This window comes from Manacus candei, unplaced genomic scaffold (assembly GCF_025592945.1).
Source record: "Manacus candei isolate 608988 ecotype Guabito, Panama unplaced genomic scaffold, ASM2559294v1 h1tg000033l, whole genome shotgun sequence".
NCBI lineage: Eukaryota > Metazoa > Chordata > Aves > Passeriformes > Pipridae > Manacus > Manacus candei.
This window is the reverse complement of record NW_026138081.1, coordinates 10,200,062-10,222,326: the sequence shown is the minus strand read 5'-3', so window position 1 is coordinate 10,222,326 and position 22,265 is coordinate 10,200,062. Positions and strand designations below refer to the sequence as shown.

Sequence of the window (22,265 nt, the reverse complement as noted above, 5' to 3'; positions counted from 1 at the left end):
GGGCTGGAGCATATCCTGTGAAGACAGGCTGAGAGAGTTAGGGTCGTTCAGCCTGGAGATGAGAAGGCTCTGGGGAAACCTTACTGGGGAGACCTTACTGTGGCTTTTCAGTACTAAAAGGGGGCCTTTAAAAAAGATGGGGACAGACTTTTTAGTAAGGGCTGTTGCAATAGGACAAAGGGCAATAGTTTTAAAAGACAGTAGATTCAGACTAGATACAAGGCATTTTTTTATGAAGGTGATGAAACTCTGTAACAGGTTGCCCAGAGAGGTGGTGGATGCCCCCATCCCTGAAAACATTCAAAGTCAGATTGGATAGGGCTCTGAGCAACCTGGTCTAGTTGAAGATTGGACTAGATGACCTTTAAATGTCCCTTCAAACCCAAAAAACTATTCTATGATTCTATAAAGATACTTTTTTCAAACTAAGGGAGAGCATTATAAAGCATATATGATTGCCACAAAAAGAAATTTCAGGGCTCCATACCAAATCCTCTGCCATGGATTGCGCTCCAATGTCAATGGAGAGGCTGCTGAGTTGAGGGGGGTTCTGAAACTCACGGTAAAACGTCCCCAGGTCCATTGGAAGAATGTCATCTTTTGAAAATGCTGGTTTCTGGAATCAAAGATACTGCTGTTAATTCCCATGGACATTGGCTTCCCTTTTGCTACAATCTCAGGTAAAGTCATTACCTGCTATAGTAAACATCTTGGCATTACAACCGTTGCTGCAATAATGCATATTAAATAACTGAAGAGCAGTGAAGATCTATGGTTGTTGAGCAGTTGGAAAAGAGCATTTATTTGGAATCTGGCTCCTTTAGGCATTAGAGAGAGGATGCCAAGTCTAGGTATTTAATTGGTAGCTGCTGATTCCAAGCATCAGTGTCTTTGCAGTTCTGGGATTGTCGGGCTCTAGTTTGGAACTGTGAATCATGGGTCTTTTCCACTCCCATTGAAAACTGCTCTTACATCATTTGCCATCGTACAGCACCTGAAGCCCACCTAAGATGCAGGTGTTACATAAGAGCACTGATGGGGGCACTTACAAAGTCGATCATAACAAAGTCATCATGGGTGTTCCCTGTGCTGCTGCCACTGGAGCCCTCTGAGTGTAAGCTGCCTTGTAGAGGAGATTCAGTTTCTGGGGAGTCAGGAGGATTGACCTGCCCAAGAAATCAAAAATGGTGAGTACTGATCTTATGATCATGTCAGTCTGTGTATTTTGACAGCGTGGGGGCAGTTAGGAGGTTGGACAATAAACACACTACAGCAGGGGCAACAAACACATGCTGTTATTTGCATGTCTAGAGAGCCCAAGACTTCAACACAGGAGACTTCTTGGAATCAAACAAATCTGAGTAACTAGTTATTTTCTCAAAAAACAAAGTCTATTCAAGGAAGAGAATAGCATGGATGTTTGCATAAGGGTTGCTGAGAAGGCACATATACCTCTGGAAGAGGCTTACCATGGGGTCGTTATCTTCCAGCTCAACATTCTTGGGAGCGAACATGGCAAAAGGAATGTCTAAGTTGGCCATGGTCACCTGAGGAGATTCAGCAAACAGAATTTCACTAAGACTCTCTGCTTACCCAGCACAGAACAGGATACTGAACGTCTTTGTCAGGCCAGCTAAAAATGGCCCAAGATCAAGTCAGCAGTTAGGCAGGAGGCTGACAAACTCATTTAAAAGGCATAAAATAGAGAGATGATACTCAGCTGACCTAATGCAGATACGTACCCTGAGGTGGGATTGCTTATATACATCTTGTATAATATAGGCAAAAATTAACAAACTGATAAAAATTCAAAGAATTCTCCTTCATCCATCCAAAAGGCCTAGAACAACAGCCCTAGGAACTGAGCAGAAATAAATGCTTGCTTACTAATGATGAACTGGTCTACTGCTTGTCCCTTCAAGGAAAAGGAGGCTTGCTACCAGCTTTCCCAGTTTATCAACACATGGTAGTGGCAGATCATTGCAAGACCCAAGTGCAGTATTAAGTCTTCTATTCTCAAATAGGGTGTTGGCAAAGTGGGGCAAATTCAATGGCTGTCACATCTCAAAAGGATTTAATGAAAAACAAGCCTATAGTAAAACCTGGTAGGGAAATGCCGCAGGCAAGAATATACACTCTCAGTCTCTGGGGTTACTCTGGCATTGAGGTGCTTTTTGCTCCTCTGTATAGGAACAGATGGAAGAAGAAGGGTATTACGGTGCCCTCTTGAGATCTACTGCTCATTACCTGGTTAATGGGTTTGTTGACAAAAGCTCCCACCTTCCGGACAAAGATGGTTTCCAAAAGGTCATGTGGGGAGCCACACTTTCCTTCACTGCTGTTTGATACTGTTTCTGTGTCCTCACTGGGGGAGGAAAATAGGTAACTAGTGACTCATGGCACAAACAATACAGACAAATCTATAGACAAATCACATGCTTTATGAGACTCCTTCATTTTTCTTGGTTTACTCTTAATACTGGAAGAAGAACCGTTGTGCCACACCTTCCTCCTCAGTCATGAGCACCAAAGAAGAGTGGACACTTGTGGAATCAAGATTTTTGTTTAAAGATGGACAAAAACTATTTAGCTGAATGAAAAGTTGCTGCCAACTGAAATAAGCTTTTCTTTTTGGAGGTGGACCTTACACTTCAGAATGTGCATGTTCATAACAATTCCTGTTCATCACTTATTTTTTTCAGTAAAACAGATTTTTCAGTCACAGATCTCTCAGGAAGTGAGGGCAAGGACCAGAATTGTATCTGTCACTCAGTTTACAAATGCAGTAGTCTAGTACATTGCAACAGCCACTCCCAGTATGACTAATTCTCACTGCATGGCTATTAGTTACTTCTAAGACCTGCTTGGGGTCCTACCACAGGTATTCAGAACTTTAAAACAAAAAAAAATGGTTTAGTCTTATGGAAAGAGGATTACTTAGCATTTAAGACTCATTTGTGAACTTCACTTCATCTTGTTTTACAATCAGCAAAACTAGCAGAGAGATTTAAAAAAAAAAAAAAGATAAAATTGATAATAAAGTTAACATAACAGAAGGATGTTACATTGCATAACAGGTTTAAATAGATGGGCAAGATCATTGTTTGGAGAAAGCCTGAAAAAGCCCCAGTCAGAGAAAGCTGTACTTTATTTTGGGGGATTAAAAGACAGTAGTTATGCTACAAAGAATAGATAAAAAGGGGAAAACAAAAAGTCTTATCTTAATAGGGATTATAAATGGGCTAGCACAAGAGGTGGATCATCTAAAACCAACCTACCTACTAGAAGGAGTAGCTGCTGAGTAGTGGACTCCATCCAGTGGGGTGCACATCCTCTCTTGGTCAGCTTGAGTGCCATGTGCTGGCTGGCTAGGAATTGGGGGAACTCCCCCCTCTTTGCCTGGACCAATCAACTGAGATGGAGAGGAATGGTTGAGTTAGATACCTCAAAATCAAACAAACACCACAGTTCAATACAAAGCAGATTCCATTACACTGGGCCCAAGTTGTGGGATTTTTGGCATATGACTGGGCTCCAGACCCCATAAGGCTGAGAGAGGTGTCAAGTAGAAGCTGATCACCACAATACAAACTTTTTTTATTCCCTACCTACTCTACTCCTCTCCACTTCAGGCCTGTTTTACACTGCAGAGCTCTCTGGCTATAGATCCTCTGCTTCAAGGAGAGGAGTGGGGGGAAAAAAATATATCCTCTTGCTACAAGCCCATGGCTCCCTACAGCTTCCTGAGAAGGGGAAGTAGAGAGGGAGGTGCTGATCTCTTCTCCCTGGGATACAGTGGCAGGACACGTGGGAATGGTTTGAAGCTGCACCAGGGGAGGTTTAGACTGGACATTAGGAAGCATTTCTTTGCTGAGAGGGTATTCAAACCATGGAACAGGCTTCCTAAAGGTGGTTGATGCCACAGTCTGTCAGTGTTTAAGAGGCATTTGGACAATGCCCTTAATCCCAGGCTTTAACTTGGTCAGCCCTGAACTGGTCAGGCAGTTGGACTGGATGCTCATTGCAGGACCATTCCGACTGAAACTCTTCTATTCTGTTATTACCTTATCAGCAAAACTCTGGTGTAGCAGCAAAGTCACATGCAGAAAAAGACTTCTGTCAACTTTGCTTATTTGTCTGATGAATGAATGTAAATATGCCAATATGGACTGTCAGTGTATCCTCTGTCTAGGCTACAGAACTGTGCTTGCACAGCTATAGGGGCAGCAGCAGCTCTGTAAGACAGGCAAAGTTTGGAATCAGTGACTTGCAGGTGCAGGCAAATAAGCCTGGTGCCTGCTCTCTCAGTGTAGTTTTTCCACATGACCCCTACTCCAGTAAACTTGGGCATGCTGAGGAGCCAATTCCCAGCTCTTGTGGAAGCTGTGCTTTCTCTATATTTACCTTACATTCTTTTCATTTCTGACAGACAGGATACCAATGCATGCACTAGTTTCAATGCCTCTCTCAGATGTACAAGTGACACAAATGGTTGCAAATACCAGCCATGCTGGTTCTACTCTCTACAAGTACCTGGTGAGGGTGTGCAGCATGCAAGCCACCAGCAAAGAGTACAGGATACCCCATGTCAGCTGATCCAACTCCCAGGGCAGCAGGCTGATAGGAAAGACGAGAGCTGGAAAGCTAAGAAAGACGAGAAAAAACAAGAAGGGCAAAGGGAGAGGAGAGAGGAAGGGGAATGCCCCACAGTCTGAATAATCACCAGTCACTGAAGAAGGAACAGGAAAGTCAGAGGCACAGCATTTCAGGCTGGCAGAAGGATTCCATTGATTCAGTGGAATCAATAATGAAGGTTATTGCTCTAAAAAGTTCTTATTGTTAAGTGGACTATTTGACAGTAGTCCAGGATATTAAGTCTGGGCCTTGAAAGGAAAAACAAGACTGGCTTCCTACACACATAGGAGGAGGCTGAGCAAGGTATGACTGACATCCAGTCCCAGGGAAGCTCTGCCTACAGGCTGGTTTCAAATACTGGGAAAAGCATGAATGCCATCATCAACTTACTAAAGAGCTAATATTTAATACTTTTTCATCCCAAAGCAACTACACTATCAACTTTTGAACCTACTCCCATTTCACATTAAAACAGCTGATCTTCCAGACCTGTTCAAGTAGCTTCAGTGAAAGAATACAGAGTCCCATAAATGTGCAAGGTAAAGGGAACTGGGAAGCTAACCCTTGTGAGATTGCTTTAGGAATGAAGTGTTGGAACCAGTGAAACCTAGGAGAAATTCCTTACACACCCCAGGTAGAAATCTACCCAGTCAGGTTAAATAAACTTTCCTGTTCTGGCTTGCTTGAGCTCAAGAGGAGCACTTCTTCCAGAGCTCAGTGAGCTCCAGCAGCACCAAGGCTGATGTAATTTACAGGGGTCAGAATGCACTGAACAGCACTTTTACTCATGTGAGGCTGGTTAAGCTGAGTGGAGCACTAATGACTGTAAGGTTTAAGGGACACTGGCTGTTAACAGAAAACACTCAGAACTGTGCCTTACTACTTATGTCTTTCAGTAACAATCCTGGACAGCTGTTGTGTTTTTAGGATGCTTATCCTGTCTTTGGGAGACCTTTATCTGCAAAGGCATGTAAGAAGCCAGTCTCAATAATGTGCCTGGCCCACTGTGGGTTCACCAGTCTTTCTCATGCACAACAAACATTCCACATTGTCAAATTTGTACTTTCCTGTATTTGTTGTGTCATGCCAGAGCCCTATTCTGGCCATGTATAGTATATTCTACTGACAACTCACTTGATGTGAAAAGGCCAGTCCCATCACTGGGACCTTCAAGGTGTCCGTCACCACAGGAGGAGGGGTCTGAAAATGTGCCTTTGTGACAGTAAAAACACACTGTGCACAGATACAGACAAACAGAGGAAACAAGGAAAAGAGAGAGAGTGAGAGGGGGGAGAGAGAGAGAGAGAGAGAAGGACTTCAGAGAAGAACTATGAAGAGTTGGATGAACTGAATGCTAGTGAAGAGGTTTTGGCTGCAGCAGCCACACCTACATATAGAGAAGTCTCAGTACTGCCAGAACACATTCATTTAGTAAAGAACTGACTGTTTTCCAATCTGAGTGAACCACTGAACACAGGTAATATTTTAGTAAACCCTGACATGAACTAACTGCCAGGACTCTGTTCCACAGCTAGTTATAATTGGTACCAGCCAATTAGCAAGGAGAAAGCTGAGCAGATGCCAGAAAAAGTCAAGTAATTTTTTTTTGATTTTACAAATTACATGTATTTCAAGACTCTCCATACATCCAATACTCCTTATCCTCCAGCTTTCCAAGGGATCATATCTTGGCAAGTCTATGCTGCACTCTTAGAATAAAGGGTACTCAGACTATGGCGTAATTCAAACACACGAATGTGAAGAGAGAACTCCATCAACAGGAGCAAAGCTGCGGAAGTAAACAGTCTCACAGAGGGTACTAATGCAAAAAGGGCAATTCAAACCCAGTTCAGCTCCATACCTCCCCTCAGTCATTTTCTTACCAACAGTTTTCATTTTTAAGAAAGCTTCAGCTTCATTTCTGGGAATTATTCATGGCCAGACTCTCTCCTGAAATTTGGGCTACTTCACAACATGCACGCACACACACACACACATGCACAGATATGCTATGCAAGCTCACAGGGAGAAGGAAGCAACTATTCCCTTGTACCATGCAGGTTAGGCCTCACTTTTACTGAGAAGGCAGGTAGAGATTTGAAAAATTTGCCTAGAAAACCACACAGTTCCCAGTATTTTCCTACATATTAAGTTGTATATAGAAACCTGGAGAAAGAAATTAACTTCTAATTAACTTCTAATTTACTTTGAAGTCCACTCTGCCAAGACAGCCTTAAAATTCTAACTGTGATAATAAAGACTGGCAGTTGCTTTATAAATAAGGGTACAGCATATGGCAACTATTAACCACAGGAAAAGCAAGAATGTAGGCTCATACTTAATGTGAATCCTCAAGGTTCATGTGATTTCATAAAGCTTTTCCCCCTCCGTGACATCAAAGCTCATGACCCCTGGCAAAATGTCAACTTTAATGTAGTTCCATTCACTATTACTGTTAAGGAACACTGGCACAAGCAAGCCAGTGGAAATTTCCTTATGAAACCTTTTGTATTTAACCCATTTTATGAAAATGCAGGACACAACTCAGCCACAAACTCATTTCCTGAACTGTGTATTGCAGAATAAGAGAAGCTTTATTCCATTAGACTTACTGTGAGCACTGGCTAATTAGTTCAACATTGCCTGATGCCCTGTCACCCAAAATCCACTTGACAAGAACACACTTCCTAAGACAGGCTCATTTCTAGCTCATTCATAAGCAGAATACATTCTGCTAAACCAGGCACACTAATTCCTCTGAAGCAGCAGAAAGACCCATGGCAAATTCTTTCAGTGGAACAGCATTCCAATTATTCTTCATTCTATGTTTCACATCAACAGCAAAAGAGATTTAGAGTCTTTAGATTGTCTTTAAAGATCAGCAGAGCCATCTGCTTGGCTGGACAACAGGGCAGGGCATTCCTGAATATTTAAAGCAATAGAATAACTGCAACTCTGGCCAAGTCTTCAAAATACAGAACTGTGGAGTCAGATACACAGGACAGTAAAAGAAGTTGGGAGTTTCTGTTTTTGATATTCAAAAGGAAGCCACTTTATTTTAAAATTAAACTTAAATGAAATTTGCAGGGGTAGGTGGAATTGTAGAGTATTAAGTCCCCAGTTCAATACTATGACCCAATTTTTTCTTGCTGATACTTATTCCTGCTGCCCCAACTACTTTTAGATGGTCCAACAGATACAGCTTTTGTCTTTTTTTCAGTCTTTCTCCAGCATTTTCCTGGTATTTCAATGTTTCTGTCTCAATGTCAGTCTGTTACCCCCAATTAGGCTGTCTGGCATCAATGTCCTGAATTCCTCCTCCTGCAGTATCAGAATGTAAATGTGTAAGTACCCTGCTATCCTCTTCAAGCACATCTCAGCCCAGCTACAGGAATAGGATCTTTTAATTTTTCTCAGTATTTCAGTCTTTCTAGTCCCCCCGAATTTTGTTGAAATTAGTGTCTAACTAGGTTTTACTCAGAGTATAATGACATAAATAACCCATACATTAAATTTTAATTAACAGCAGGAGGCTGCCTGCCTGCACAATAGCTGATGTAGCAATATGCACACTACTCTAACAGCAATTGCTCTATCTAAATTAAGAAGAGCCTGGTTTCTCTTACCTGAGATGGAGGAGAGGTGGAAAAAGATGTGGTACACACTTCTTGGGAATCTTCTACTGAGGGGTATACTGCACCATTGTCCTCACCAGCTCTAAAGCAGCAAGAAAAGTTTTCTAACTGAAATATTCTTTGAAACAAACAAATAGTAAAACACACTGGGACAAACACTGCAGGGAGATTGAGAGTATTTGGGTGGAGTTGAAAGGAGAATTATGAAGGGCTCTCATCTACTTGGCAGAACTGAGGAAAACAAGGTATGAAAACTTTCATTTTCCTCAGGTGCTCGCCTTCTACCCCCACATAAAAAACCAGAGGTGTTTCTAACTAATGCTTTTCTTGTACCAGCTAATGCTATTGGCTTTGGTGTTAACAACCATTGTCAAACAACACCACTGGTCCCAATCTGAATGCCCTCACACACATTTTAGAGAAGATGAACCTCTCATCTACAAAGAGAAATTAAACTCTGATCTTCCCCCAGAGGAAATATCTGGAGATGCATGCATCTGGACACGTAGCTGACAGCAGGATTAACCATTACACTTTCAAATTCCTTAAGGCAGCCAAGATTAAATATCCCTTGTGTCCAAGTGCTCCTGTAAGGACTTTGGGAAAATACTGGGGCTTGCTCACTCAGTCTTCTAGATATGAGGAGGAAAATGTCAACCTTCATCACAGGCTCAACCATGTCAATATGACTGACACTAATCCTCCAGTGTCCCTTCCCATGCAGCCGCAAATAGTGGAAAAGGCTTTGTATTTGGGCATAATTGATGCCTTCACCATGGCCCACAACTTCAACTCAGTATTTCCTCACCTGTAATTGCAGGGATGCATGGGTGAAGAGCTGGGATAGGGACGGTCCACAAAGTGATCAATTATAATCCCCATGATAGGAGGGGTCCTCTCAAACTGCCTGCAAGGCAACAAGCAATGGTGTTATTTGCTTCTTCTCTCTACTCTCTTCCCAATTCATGGTGCCCTCACAGAAAACCCTTGTGTCTATTAATGGGACCAGAGCATCTTTACAATTCAGTCCTGTGACTCCAGGCAGGTATCAACAATTTGGAGTTCTAGAGCCTGGCTCAGGGCTACCCAAATACTCCCCTTGCTGCAAGACTTAAGCATGAGAGAGAGTATTCTCCATCAAGGAGAATCTCAGCAGGAAAGGATAAGCGGAAGGGAAAGATTTAGCGGCTCAGAATATGAGGGGTTTAATAGCAGATTATTGTAAAACAGTTTCTGGCACAATCACATTTTCTTACCTGGTTGACATGAAAGCAAGGTTGATTCTGTAGGCACAAGACAAAGTGATGGTGCCCACTGGGGTACCCACTGTCCCAACACGGACTGTCTGGAAACCTGTAAGGTTAAGGAATGACCATCAGTTTCACTGATTATTTACATGCTGCACTTTTCTATTCTAAGGTCACATTATCTTATTTCTACAGTGTTTCCACTATCCCTTGCAATCTGAATTCCAAAGACGCACACAGAGCCCGTAACAAAGCAGCAGCACTAGGCTGCCTTGCTGGTAGGCTTCACCTGCAAGACTTCTTATGGTGCTTCCTATCTTGGTTATCTTCCTATCTTAAAAAATTGTTCTGAAGTGCTTCTTGTTCCTTAGCAGATCATGATCTTCTTTACCAGTCCTACCCCTTAACAACATACTTCCACGTTCTTATTTCAGTTCTGGATCACTAGAGTCAAAATGGCAATCCCCCTAGACTTTGCCCAATTACCACCATTATACTTAGTACCTTATGACACAAGCTTTCACTGGCGGATCCAGGTAAAAAGCATATGTAAACCTCACACTTTCCTCATGGCACTTAGGAATAGTAATAAAAGGCTAGTCAGTATGAAAAACAGTTCTGCTCTAGTTTGTGTGTTGTCTAATCATACCTTCTCCCAAGCCACTCAGTTGCACTTCACCAAAATATATCCTAAAGCAAAAGAAAAAAGAAAAGCTATTAGGTGCATTGGGGACATAATGCTATACGTGTCTTAATTTAATTTTATGAGTTGAAAGGTTGAAACTACTTCTCCTCTTCAGGAAAAAAACCCAAAAGAAATGGCTAGAATGCCCATCTCAAAAAAAGCCTTCCAGCTACTTCAGAGGAGGACATGTCATGTAAAAAAGAAGAAGGAAGAGAAAATGGTAGCTTAATACGAAATTTCTCTTCAAGTTTTTTAAGCTTCTGTGCTAAGTCGACAGTTCAGATAAAAAATGTGAAGTGATATAAAGCATCTTTAAAATGGAGCAGCAGGGCAGAAGTACACACTGGAGGTATGTGCAGTGTAGATAGGCATTTACCAGATACAGGCCAGCCACCGAACTGGATGCTAATAAGCACTTTAACCAGTGCTTTCACGTACAATTATCTTTACTCTTCCCAACACGGCAGGGAAACAACACTTCACAGCCTGTGCTTAATTTTTCTTCCAATGGCTCCAATGGAAGCTATAAGGTGATACATAGCCCAAAGTTTTCTTCTCTTACTGTTCAGTATTAGTTAAATCCAAATAATTTATTATTACTCATCCCTTTGTAACTGTATTTGCAGCTACACTGTGCAACTCTAGAGTTTCTGCTGTTTGTGTTTCAAATGGGAAATTTCTGCTTTACCTGTACAATATTACATATTCATGGCCCTGTTTCCTTGAAAGTCTGTAGGCTGGAGTTACCCTGGTTATAGCAAGCAAAGACTTCAGCAACAGAGACAGCCTGTTGTATACAGTGTATGAAACTTTGATTTCTTTGTCACACCTATAGAACACAAAGGAAAAAAAATTAGTCTTTTGTTCCCAACTAAGTTGTTTGGTTTTGTTTGCTTTGGGTTTTTGTTTGTGTGGTTTGATTTGTGGTTGGGTTTTATTTTGTTTATTTTATTTTAAATAAAAATTAGTCTGGGCTGGTTGTTTAATGTCAGTTTTATTGCCAAAATGATACAATAAAACCCCAGTGTGGCTACCTGTATTGACCAACCAGCTAAGAGCCCTACTTCAACCTAGTCACCTGTTGTAGAAGTAAGTGCTGAAAAAATACATGCAGCCTTCTATTAAACAGAAATATCTTTTCAGTATTAAAAGCATTCATCATTATCTGAAGAAGCATACTAGTTGTAATGGAAGAATGAAAAAAGAATAAAATTACTAGTTTACTTTCTCGACACCAATATTAAACAGTTTGACTAGTGCATTACACAAAGGGGAGTTCCCTCTGAAGTGTTCCTGGCCACACAGCCAATATGTGCTCGTTGATCATCACAGATTAGCCACATTTCCCATGTTCATCAGCTGAAAACTACAAACATACACAAAAAATGTGTGAAGAATGCACTTACTTCTCATTCATTTCTAGACACCAAATTTCCAGCTCCATGGAGTCCCCCTGGATGCCAAACAAAGGCTCATTTCAGAACACAAACTTTTTCACATCTCATTAATGATCAGCAATGGCCACACCTCTCAACAAAGATTTGTCTCCTGGCTCCCACTTTCTTGTAATGCAATGACAGAAAAGGTGCACTGAAAGTCTCACTGCACAATTACATCACCTGAGAGAACACCTTCCTCAGAATGGCTAAGTTCTTCATGGTCTAAGAAACTAAATTTTGCTGCTCTGTGATTTGTGTGTTTGCCCTCACATATTTGCAGTGAATTGCTTCTGCTAAACAATACATTTCATTAGCATACTACCTAACTTAATAAAATTTAGATATTTTCACATTGTCTTGGACTAAAAGTGCTCTGGTGGGTGATATAAGATTCAAGTCAAAAAACCCCCACAAACAAAAAAGGGCATCTACTTTGACTCAGTTCTCACCTCTGAGGTTTTGAGAGAAATCTCCACGCACATAGACCGTCCAACAGCGGGTAGCTGTCCTGCCAGGGCTTTCTTTGCTTCATGAGTAACCTCTGGTATATCTTTGATTGCCAAATTGAACTGCAAAATGAAGGAAATGATTCAATTTTTTTATTTCTTTGAAAAACTGCCTAATAGTACACTGCAGAGAGGCTCATAGACCCATATATAACATACTAGGTCAGCGACCACTGAAATATTTATGAAACAGAAAATTTCCAGCTGGGCTTAGGCTCTTCATATTTGGAAATATTTCCTTGGCTGCTAATTCAAATGTTTTTCTAGATACTGCCATAAAAAATTCACTCCTTTTCTCTCACTTGAGTGCTATCTTCACTCACAAAGTATCTTGAGTCTATTCAATTTTAATAAAGCCCATTACTACAAAGTCCTGAATTGCAGAGTTGCAAACTTCTGACAGAATATAACTCATCACCTCAACCCCAGAAGATCTTGAAAACATGCCTTAACTGGCAGAAGATGCTGAGAGGCACAATTTGTCTCACCTCTATTCAGCCCTGAAGAGTCCAGAGTGATTTGTTGCATATGAACAATAACAACCAAAAAATATCCACACCCCCAATGAACATAACTGAATACAGTAGCTATTCTTTGAATAGTTATTATAGTCTGCACAAGACTGTAACAGTCACATTGTGTTCTCACCACACACATGTGTGAGTGCACACACACACACACACAAACACACAGAGTTAAGGATTTGCTTTAAAAAACATGACCTTACCCAGTCAGAACCTGTTGGGGAGGATGATGATCGGGTACAGATTTTCTCTCCAAGTCGGGCCTGGACAATTACTTGTACCGTCTGGAATATAAAGGAAAAGATACACACTCATGTTTTGGGCTCAGCAGAGCCCTTAGTTCAGAGTTAGACAAGTTTCAAGTAAAAAAAAAAAGAAAGGGCTGACCAGGATATGGAGAAGCAGAGTTTGCTTCGCTGATCTTCATGTCTAATCAATTTAAATTATTACATGTAACAGGCAAATGTATTTCAGAGAGAAAATCATTTTAGGTTGACCTTTCTCTGTAATAACATGAGGTGACCAAATCAATTTTGCTATCAGGAGTTGCAGTTTTCAGTATTAACGAAACAAAATTTATATCCTGAACCTAGACAACTAAAAGGAAAATCAAGTGCATCTGTACATGTATACCGAAGCCACTGTCATGTATACCAAAGCCATCTATGTACCAAGTGAGGCCAAATTTTATAGTTACTTATCAACATAATTCAAAAGAACATTCTGGTATTATTGCTTTTGGATGCAATGTGAAAATTGAGATACACTGGAAAGAAAGAGTGGAGTCCAGCAGAAGATACCACCTAGCAGCTGGATGGTTTCTTGTGTTGATAGAAACCCAAAGTTGACAGAGGTTTGAAGTGCCTACGACTGATTCTAAAGCAGGACACTTCTGGGGGATGAAAGAGGATTTGAAGTAGAAAAAAGGGGAAAAGATGTTTTAACAGTTACTCTCAGAAATCTCCTAAATTTGACATTACCTTTTCTTGCTTTGGTCTTCAGCAAAACAAAAAAAGAAAACCAAACCCTAGCCACAGCAAGTATGTTGGGTCTTTTTCTTAAACAAGAAAGAAGAGGCATTTGTCCAAAGGGGAGAAGTTACCTTTAAAGCAAAAAATTTGATGAACTTGTCCAGGTCCTTCCTGTCCTGGGAACTGAGATCAGTGTCCATTGCATCTGGCAATCTGAAATACAGCACAGGTCTGGGAATGAAGTCTTCCTTCAGCTTTCTGTTTACATTTCAAAATATTTTTGCCATTAGAGGCCACCTCAAATGAAATGAACTTTGGAGTGTGAGTGTGAGGTATAAACACGCACTACTAGTTCACCTGGTCAGTGCAAAGATAAAAATAATGAAAAAAACAACAAAGGAAGTTCAGAATTTAAACTCACTACAAGTTCTCCGATTTTGCTACCTTAATTAAAAAAAAACAAAACCAGCAACAACAAAACCCCCAACCAACCAAACCAAACCAAACAAAAAACCCAAAACACTCCTACACTGACTGGATGCTATACCAAGCTATCCAGGAGACATGGCAGTCTCTGCTTCAAAAATTATGTATATTCAGCTATCAGCACTGGTCAAAACAAAGCCAAATTGTTTTCTTGAATATGAAATTCTAAAAACAGTATTTCAGCAATATTTCAGCAGATATTAAAATCTATATAATAAACCACTGCTGGAACAGGCTACGCCACTTCTTTACTTCTAACAAGTGCTTGTAGTAAAACTGTACAGCTATAAATTTACCTACAATCAACTGAAAAGACACAGTTTTACCAAGGAAGAGACCAAAGTCCTCTGTTCATTTCTCCTGAAAGCTCTGATAACAAATAGTTAGCTTTCACATTCACACTGACTTGTTTTTCCAAATACGATTGTTTCCAGCAACACAATGAACTTGCAAAGCATCTGAAGTGAGGCAGGGCAAGGCACTAATCTGATTTCTGCCACCATCACGTGACATGGCCCAGGATAAAACACAATTTTTCTGTCTCTCAGTTTCTTCATATATAAGTTAATAATCGTACAGAGACCATGGAAAGGAACGCCTTAATTAGTAGCATTAACTGTACTTTTTGCTCATAAGCCTTCCAAGTATTAATTCACCCTTAACTCCTGTTGCTGTTTTGAGAGAGCTAATCAGCCTGAAGCAGCTTGTCAAACACCACGTATTTACGGAACGTGCTGCTCCTCACAGAACCGTCGGCGATCTGAGGTCAAGGGAGCACGAGCAGCTGCTGTGCACAGTGTTACTCAGTGTTCAATTGTTAAGCAAAGACTGAACTTGCAGCAAGGTATGCTATTTATACAAATTAAAGCCTAGCAGGACGAAGGGGCTAATAACCATGTTCACATGGAAGATATATTATCTTTAATGACCACACACATGCAGGACTTCTATTCAAAATGTCTCAGTTAATAGCAATAAAGGCCTAATGCTTTAGAAGCATCATCCAAGATAGGCTGCTAGATAAGAATACTGCAACTTATAGAGCATTTTATACAGAACAGTGCTGTTTTTTGAATGACTCTATAAAAAGAAAGTTGGACATATAATACGGTTGAAAAGTTCCTAGGCTATATTCATAATTCATCTCCCAGTCCTGCACAGTTCTTGTTACAAAATATAAATGCGTAAAATAAAAAACAAAAATAAATTTGTAAACTGAGAACTAACAACACGAGCCATTCAACATTGGATGCATTAGCAAATTATCCTTTGGATACTTTAACCTTCTCATCAAAACTATTATACTTTCTTTCCCTGCCTTTACCTCCAGTAGACTGACATTACAGACCTCTTCTACCTTAGGGGGGTTCAAAAGAAAGTCAGCACTTAAAGTGCTGTTTAATTGATGCAGCACTCCAAATTAAAAAAAAATAACCCTTTAGTATAGACACTTCCCACTACACAAAAACCCCCAAACCAAACTATAAAACATGCAAGAACGACCTGTTAATATTCTTTTGAGTCATTAAGTGAAGCACTGTCAGGGCTGAGGAAATCCGATATTTACAATAAAACCTGGCTGATACAGGTGATAAAATACTGCACTAAAAAATACTTTTTTTTTTCCCCCTCAGCAAAGAGAATGCTGACATTTAAATAGCGAGAGAAATCAAACTAGCTTTTAATTTGAAAAGAAGTGAGAGGGCATTTCTTTGCAATCCCAGGAGAAAGTGGCAACAAAGTATATCCTGATCTTGTGGGAGAGCCCTCAAATGAAGCACACACACTTGCCTCATGCAGCTGGAAAAAAATTTTTATATTGACTCTTACAAAACATTTGGAAACTAATGGAAGGTCTTAGGCTCACTGGTCTGTTAGGAAAGGAAACAAAGATGATCATCTGCAGGATTCTCGGTGCAGTATACGAATTAGTTCTAATGACCACACAGCCAAATATCTCACAGCCACCAGAGGTATGTCTTAAATTGAGGTTTCAAAGAATGAGAGCCCCATGGTTCTGCCCTGCTGCAGCAGAATTTGGATTCTTCCTGCAAGATCTCAAATTATCTGTAACATTCATGAAACATTTGGAAATTCATACTGTTACCTCTGAAGCTTCAAATGTCAGCAACAGTTGACTCACCAGAGCCTGAAGTAGAGCAGAAAGTATGGGCCAAGGTTTCCTGTCAGGAATCTGTAATTTCACGGAGAAAATGGGACTTTGGAACTCAGCTTCTGAAATGTGTAAGGTAAGGGCTGTCATCTGATGACCGCCATCTCCTCATTTTTGTAGAAGGTCCTCTAGTGATTGCCTGACACCTGCTAAGGCTTAGGACAATGTTCACCTTTACAATAATTCTTGATGAGAGTCAAGATGGAGCTAGAATTACAACTTTTTATCTACAACAATTCTTCGGTACTCTCAGGTTACCTGCTACAGCTGACCAGAACAGGAAGAAAATTCTGTAAACTTAGTTCCACCAAACTCATTCAACCTCTCAGGTCCTGTTGCAATGCCAGCATGGCTCCTTGTTAAGTGCCACTACTCGGGCATATGCTTAGTTAGAGGAACGTGCTGACTACTTTTACACTGAATAACAACTAGAAGGAAATAACCTTTGGTCTAGGTTAGAAACCTACAAATGACTGATTTCCTGTCACCTAAGTAATCCTTTCAGTAAACTGATGTATTCATAGGTACAAACAAGCATCTTGTCCACATGGCTTTTTGCTTTGTCTCCCTCTTCCTTTTTATACTGTTGCTTCTATTTACATGCCTCTGTCTTCACTTTGCTGTGAATAGAAATATCAGAGATGGATGTTGAAAGGAGAACTGCCACACGTGGCTCTTTTGACTAAAGCCTTATTCTTTCTCACGAGGTTGAGGCAGAGGTTTCTCCAACAGTTTAACATTTAAGCAGTGCCTTATACACTCTACTGCTACTTACGCTCTCCTTCTCCAAGGAGAAGGACACATCAGCATAAGCTGGTGGCGCTGTTTGCATGATGCAACGAACTGTAAGAGCCCTCCCCTTCATGCCTGGGTACATCCCAGAGGAACTACAGTGACCGGCATGCCATGCTCCAACTCGGGAACAGCCCCGCTGCTGGCAGATACCTGTAACCCAGCACACAACAGGTGCACAGGAACACCTGTGAACTCCGTGACATTATAGTACATGCTTCATACATGGGAATTTAGCGTGTACATGTCTGACACGCACATAAACAGGAAAGGAGCAGAAGCACCTGACACATACCAGGCATTATTCATGCTGCTGGGGAAAGCATATGTAGGCTGCTTCCATCACCTCCTACATTTCACTTTGAGCCATGGCTGCTACAACTTAAAGTCATCCTGCTTTCTTTTCAAATCAGTGCAAAATAATTACTCATGGTTCCTATCCCAGAGTGAAATTAGGGATGAAACCAGAGTGGGTGTCACTGTAAGGAGAGGGCTGTGGACTGCTTCCATCCCAGATGTTCATTCCCTGAACTATGCCCCCCAGACCAGGCTCTTGTCCCTACCACCCTTCCAGAACTTTGTTAATACAGGACACAAATCCAATCTCCAAGGATGTCCTATGAGAAGCTCAGAAAAGTTCATTGAATCATTCAAGTGAACAAGAAGCAGATGGAAGTTTTTTGAAGGTTTTAGCAGAGTGCCTCTGGCTTGACGGCCAAGAAAGCTTTCCTAGAATCAACCCCTTCAATGACCAAGAAGCTTCACTGCAAGCAGGTATTTTAAGCACGTTAATAAGCAACTATAAAAAGATCTCCATAAAGACAGTGCTCTGTTTCAATGCTGGGCCTACAAGTCAAAGTCCATTATCCTACAATTACTTAAAATTAATCTCCATTTTTCCTTCTTAGTAGGTTAGTCAGAAACGTGGGGAGAGGGAGGGAACAGTTCTAAATTTCAAGGTATGACACACTAATTCTTTAAAGTTCATGGATTTTTTTAAAGAGGCAATTAGAGTAGACTCTAGCAGAAAAACTATTTCACATAATATAAACATTCTTATGAAATGAAAAGCATGACTAAGTTTTGACTGATAAAGAGGTAATTTCTCCTCCTGATCAGGAGACAAATTTACTTCATAACCAATAAATGATTCTGCATCTTAGTAAATATCTTATTAAAGCCAGCACTGCCAGCTCCACTGACTTAGAAAGAAAATTAAGTAATTCCTGTTGACTGGCAGTTACCTTCTGTACTGTCCTAAGGTCTAAAAATGGTATCAGTTCAAAGGTCCATCCTCTCATTTTGTTTGTCAAGCCAAAGTATACAGACTAAACCAGAATCTGCTTCTACATAGCCTGTACTACAACCGCCAACATAACCACCACCTCTCAACTTCTGTATGAACACATGTTCAGAAAAGTTAAGATTATACAATACCATTTAAGCAAAATAAAGTGATCCTGTATGATCCTTCCAGACACCTAAATATAGCCTGGCTCATCTGAATGACTTATTTCTTGCCACAAGAAGGAGGGGTCCACCAGGTCAGGCCACTTCTGTAATAATTTGGAGATGCTCTAAACTTCATTTGCATAGCAAACTAATTTTCAGCTAAGGCAGTAATTTACTGTGTTTTTCCCCCTTGCTATGTGCCTAGTCACACCGCTCTTGACACTTGTAAGTAGGCAGTTCGTATGCTCAGTCCAAAGCGTCCCTTTTCTACTGTTTGCTGACGTGGAAGGTCCCTACTCTCACCAAATCCACGGGAACAACTCCGGCGATGCACTAAGAACCATAGTTCCAAGAGGAAAGAAAGATACAATAACCTGATCTTTCCTAACATACAGAAAACTCGCATGTTACAGGAAAACTACACAGTGGAGTGTGCGGTCTCACCTTCTACTATTTCCAACAGACTTTAAATTTCCAACAGGTTTTAAAAGACACCACTTTTAGAAATTCCGGCGGGCCCTGTCCTCCCCAGTCTCCACTGACAGCCACCAGCCGTCAGGAAAACGAAGCCCAGCCGACACGAGCCTGTCGGGAACCGACCTCCGCGAGCAGCGAAGTCAAAGTAAAACGCAGACACGAAGCCGCATCCCAAAGCTTAAGGTCTACGTCGCAACCCGCTCCCCCCGAAGGGCCGCCCGCAGGCCCACGGCGCTCCCCCCGCCCCGGCCCGGGCCCGCGGTACCTGCGCGGGGCGGGCAGTGCTGGCGGCGCGGCGGCTCATCCCGCGCGGGGCCCGTTCACCCGCCGCGCCCCGGCCACGGGAGGGCTGCGCGGCCCCGGGACCGCGGCCGCCGCCTCCAAGCGCCGCGGCCGCCGGGGGGCTCCGGCCAGCGCCCCTTCTCCTCCTCGGTGCCGGCCTCGGGGTCTCGCCAAGAGTTCAGCGCCGGCGGGGGCGTGCGGCCGGGGGCCAGGCCGGGGCTGCCGCTGCCCTCAGAACGGCGGGCTGCGCCGCACCGCCACCACCGCCATCGCCGCTGTTTGTTTTCATCCGCTGCGGGCGGGGGGGGAAGGAAGGAAGAAGAGAGGGAGGGGAGGAGGGAGGTGCCTGGGTGTCCGCGGCGGCACTTTCCGTAGAGAGCCGCCAGTCCCCGCCTGCTCTCGCCGCGCCGGGACCGCGGGCCGGTGGGGCAGGAGGTGGCTGGGGTTGAGACAAGCGGGGCAGCGCCCGGCGCCGCTCCCGGGGGGAGTCTCTGGCTGTGGCGAATCTACCGCGGCGAACGCGGGGCCGGGCCGGCGGGGACCGCTGGGGAGCGGCCTCGGGGCGGGTAAGGGCCGGGCCGAGCCCGCGGGGGTCGGGCCGCCCGGGGGTCAGGGGCGCCCGGCGTGGGCAGCGCCCGTTGGGCCGGTGGGACCCCCCGACCGCGGTTCGTGTCTGTCCTACCCAGGCGGCGGCCACTGGAGACGGCTCCAGCACCCCCCCGCCACGGGAGGTAAATTCCTGCCAGCGCCGGGCAGAGTTGTCGGCTCCGCGGTGAGCCCACCTGCTGCCACCCCTGTGTTTTTAAAAGCTGATACAAAGAAGTAAAGATGTTTGCTGGCTGGTCAGAGTAAAAGGAAAATAGTAACGGAGCTCACCAGTAACAACTGTTCTGAGTCTCCTTCCCCTTTGCTTTATGCAGGTGAAGCCTCTGGGAAAGCCCTGTCACGGAGGAGCCCCAGGGCCCCCTGGCCGTCAGCCATGGCTGTACCTATCGCGGTTCTTGACTGCGACCTCTTGCTCTATGGCCGTGGACACAGGACTTTGGATCGCTTCAAGCTGGAGGATGTCACAGACGAATATCTAGTATCCACGTACGGCTTTCCCCGACAATTCATTTACTACCTGGTGGATCTTCTGGGTGCCACTCTCTCACGCCCTACGCAGCGGTCCAGGGCCATCAGTCCGGAGACACAAATACTTGCTGCTTTGGGTTTCTATACCTCTGGCTCCTTCCAGACTCGCATGGGGGATGCAATTGGCATTAGTCAAGCCTCCATGAGCCGTTGTGTTGCCAATGTAACTGAGGCATTGGTGGAAAGAGCCTCACAGTTTATTCACTTTCCTGAGGATGAAGCTACTGTGCAGAGCCTAAAGGACGACTTCTATGGGCTGGCAGGCATGCCAGGAGTGCTTGGGGTGGTTGACTGCACCCATGTGGCAATCAAAGCACCAAATGCTGAGGACCTGTCCTATGTGAACCGAAAGGGTCTCCATTCCCTGAACTGCCTGATGGTGTGTGATGCCAGAGGAGTCCTCCTCAGTGCAGAAACGCACTGGCCAGGCAGCCTGCCCGACTGCACAGTGTTAGAGCAGGCAGCCCTTACAAGCCAGTTTGAAACTGAGCTACGTAAAGATGGCTGGTTACTTGGTAAGCCAATTTTTCCTCCTTCTTCTCAGTGGAAAGTCTACTATATATTGTCTCCTTATTGAGTCAAGAGCCTCAATGCTTTCCTGCCAATTGCTTTGAGATTTGTGATTCAGTTTGGACAATCCTTACCTTAGAAGTTTAGAACAGTAACTTCCAATCTGTGTTTTATACTGTCTGATTATTGTGTGTATTAGTTTACATTTATTCTGTTAAAAGCTTGTTTTCAGTATCTTACACCTTTCTAAGCTGAATTATGCAATTTTTAATTCTACATAGGGTCCCAGTCCAGCTGTCTTTCACTGGTTTATGCAGTAAATGAATTCACTTAAAACTCTTCCATGTGTTCTACCAGGATTTTCTTGAGTAAAACTGAATGCCTTTACTTTGTCACATTTGTAAACTGGAGTTATTGTTGCCCTTTCATGCCTTCTGTTTTAGCCAGAGAAATAAGTTATTCTGTATCTGCTGTACCAGAAAACTGACAGTGAGGAGCTGAAATCTGTAGCTGTGGGTGTGTAACCTTCTCCTTTTCACTGCTAACAGGTGACAGCTCCTTCTTACTGCGGACGTGGTTGATGACCCCTCTGCATATCCCCGAGACCCCTGCGGAATACCGGTACAACATGGCCCATTCTGCCACTCACAACATCATCGAGCGGACGTTCAGAACCATCCGGTCGCGTTTCCGCTGCCTGGATGGGTCCAAAGGCACCCTGCAGTATTCTCCAGAGAAATCCAGCCACATCATTCTGGCCTGCTGTGTGCTTCACAACATCTCCCTGGAACACGGGCTGGACGTGTGGTCCTCGCCAGCCACAGGACACATGGAACAGCCGGAAGAAGAGTATGAGCAAATGGAATCAGTGGACTCGGAAGCTTGTCGTATTCGTCAGGAACTTTTACTTACTCATTTTAGCTAATGTTGTGACAGAGAAAAGGCTTCTAACAGTTCATCTGGGAAGTTATCCAGAGCAGATATGCCCCTTTGTCTTCTTTAAGTCAGTAAAGACCAAGCAGATGTGAGACAAGGAGAAATTTTACACTCTTCATTTCAGGCGAATTTCTGAACTTCTCTCAGTTTCGTCAGAGATGCAATTTAATTGTTAAAGTTTTACTGTTGTGATACTTAGAGGCTCCCCTTTTACCTGACTTAGAGAACAATGACTAACGTGACATCAGTGAAGAAATTTGGGAAGTTGCCTTTGATAATGATGAAAAATATGTAAACCTTGCACTTTTTTACAAAGCAACAATTCTATGCTACTGTGTAACCCAAAACACTTATGATTGATTTTTAAATAGCATTTCACAC

The 22,265-nt window shown here is 42.9% G+C and overlaps 2 protein-coding genes across 17 annotated transcripts in view; one reads left to right on the top strand and one right to left on the bottom strand.

The window, feature by feature from the left end:
- The window catches only part of ATG13 (autophagy related 13), a 24,046-nt gene extending 3,755 nt beyond the window's left edge, over nucleotides 1-20,291 (bottom strand). The window contains exons 1-18 of one of the 16 annotated variants that reach the window (XM_051791652.1): nucleotides 18,990-19,107; nucleotides 16,272-16,322; nucleotides 13,774-13,855; nucleotides 12,875-12,955; nucleotides 12,091-12,210; nucleotides 11,609-11,655; nucleotides 10,891-11,031; nucleotides 10,167-10,207; nucleotides 9,527-9,623; nucleotides 9,079-9,177; nucleotides 8,262-8,352; nucleotides 5,770-5,868; nucleotides 4,534-4,644; nucleotides 3,279-3,412; nucleotides 2,248-2,365; nucleotides 1,470-1,547; nucleotides 1,050-1,166; nucleotides 488-616 (exon numbers count right to left, since the gene is read on the bottom strand). In XM_051791652.1, the coding sequence (XP_051647612.1) occupies nucleotides 488-616; nucleotides 1,050-1,166; nucleotides 1,470-1,547; nucleotides 2,248-2,365; nucleotides 3,279-3,412; nucleotides 4,534-4,644; nucleotides 5,770-5,868; nucleotides 8,262-8,352; nucleotides 9,079-9,177; nucleotides 9,527-9,623; nucleotides 10,167-10,207; nucleotides 10,891-11,031; nucleotides 11,609-11,655; nucleotides 12,091-12,210; nucleotides 12,875-12,955; nucleotides 13,774-13,842 (1,572 nt within the window). In that variant the 5' untranslated portion in view covers nucleotides 13,843-13,855; nucleotides 16,272-16,322; nucleotides 18,990-19,107. Of the gene's footprint in view, nucleotides 1-487; nucleotides 617-1,049; nucleotides 1,167-1,469; nucleotides 1,548-2,247; nucleotides 2,366-3,278; nucleotides 3,413-4,533; nucleotides 4,645-5,769; nucleotides 5,869-8,261; nucleotides 8,353-9,078; nucleotides 9,178-9,526; nucleotides 9,624-10,166; nucleotides 10,208-10,890; nucleotides 11,032-11,608; nucleotides 11,656-12,090; nucleotides 12,211-12,874; nucleotides 12,956-13,773; nucleotides 13,856-16,271; nucleotides 16,604-18,989; nucleotides 19,113-19,145; nucleotides 19,252-19,287; nucleotides 19,698-20,180 lie in introns of those variants that run through there. The other 15 variants (XM_051791651.1, XM_051791650.1, XM_051791653.1 and 12 more) reach the window with 15 other exon arrangements.
- On the top strand, nucleotides 20,275-22,265 carry HARBI1 (harbinger transposase derived 1). Its single transcript, XM_051791695.1, has 2 exons — nucleotides 20,275-20,953; nucleotides 21,497-22,265. The coding sequence occupies exons 1-2, from the start codon at nucleotides 20,284-20,286 to the stop codon at nucleotides 21,871-21,873; spliced, it is 1,047 nt and encodes a 348-aa protein (XP_051647655.1). The 5' UTR covers nucleotides 20,275-20,283; the 3' UTR covers nucleotides 21,874-22,265.

Bases quoted from the DNA above. Each gene is read 5' to 3' on its own strand.
- HARBI1 (XM_051791695.1), top strand. From the start codon at position 20,284: ATGGCTGTACCTATCGCGGTTCTTGACTGCGACCTCTTGCTCTATGGC. The intron at 20,954-21,496 runs GTAAGCCAATTT...CACTGCTAACAG, and splicing joins TAAAGATGGCTGGTTACTTG to GTGACAGCTCCTTCTTACTG.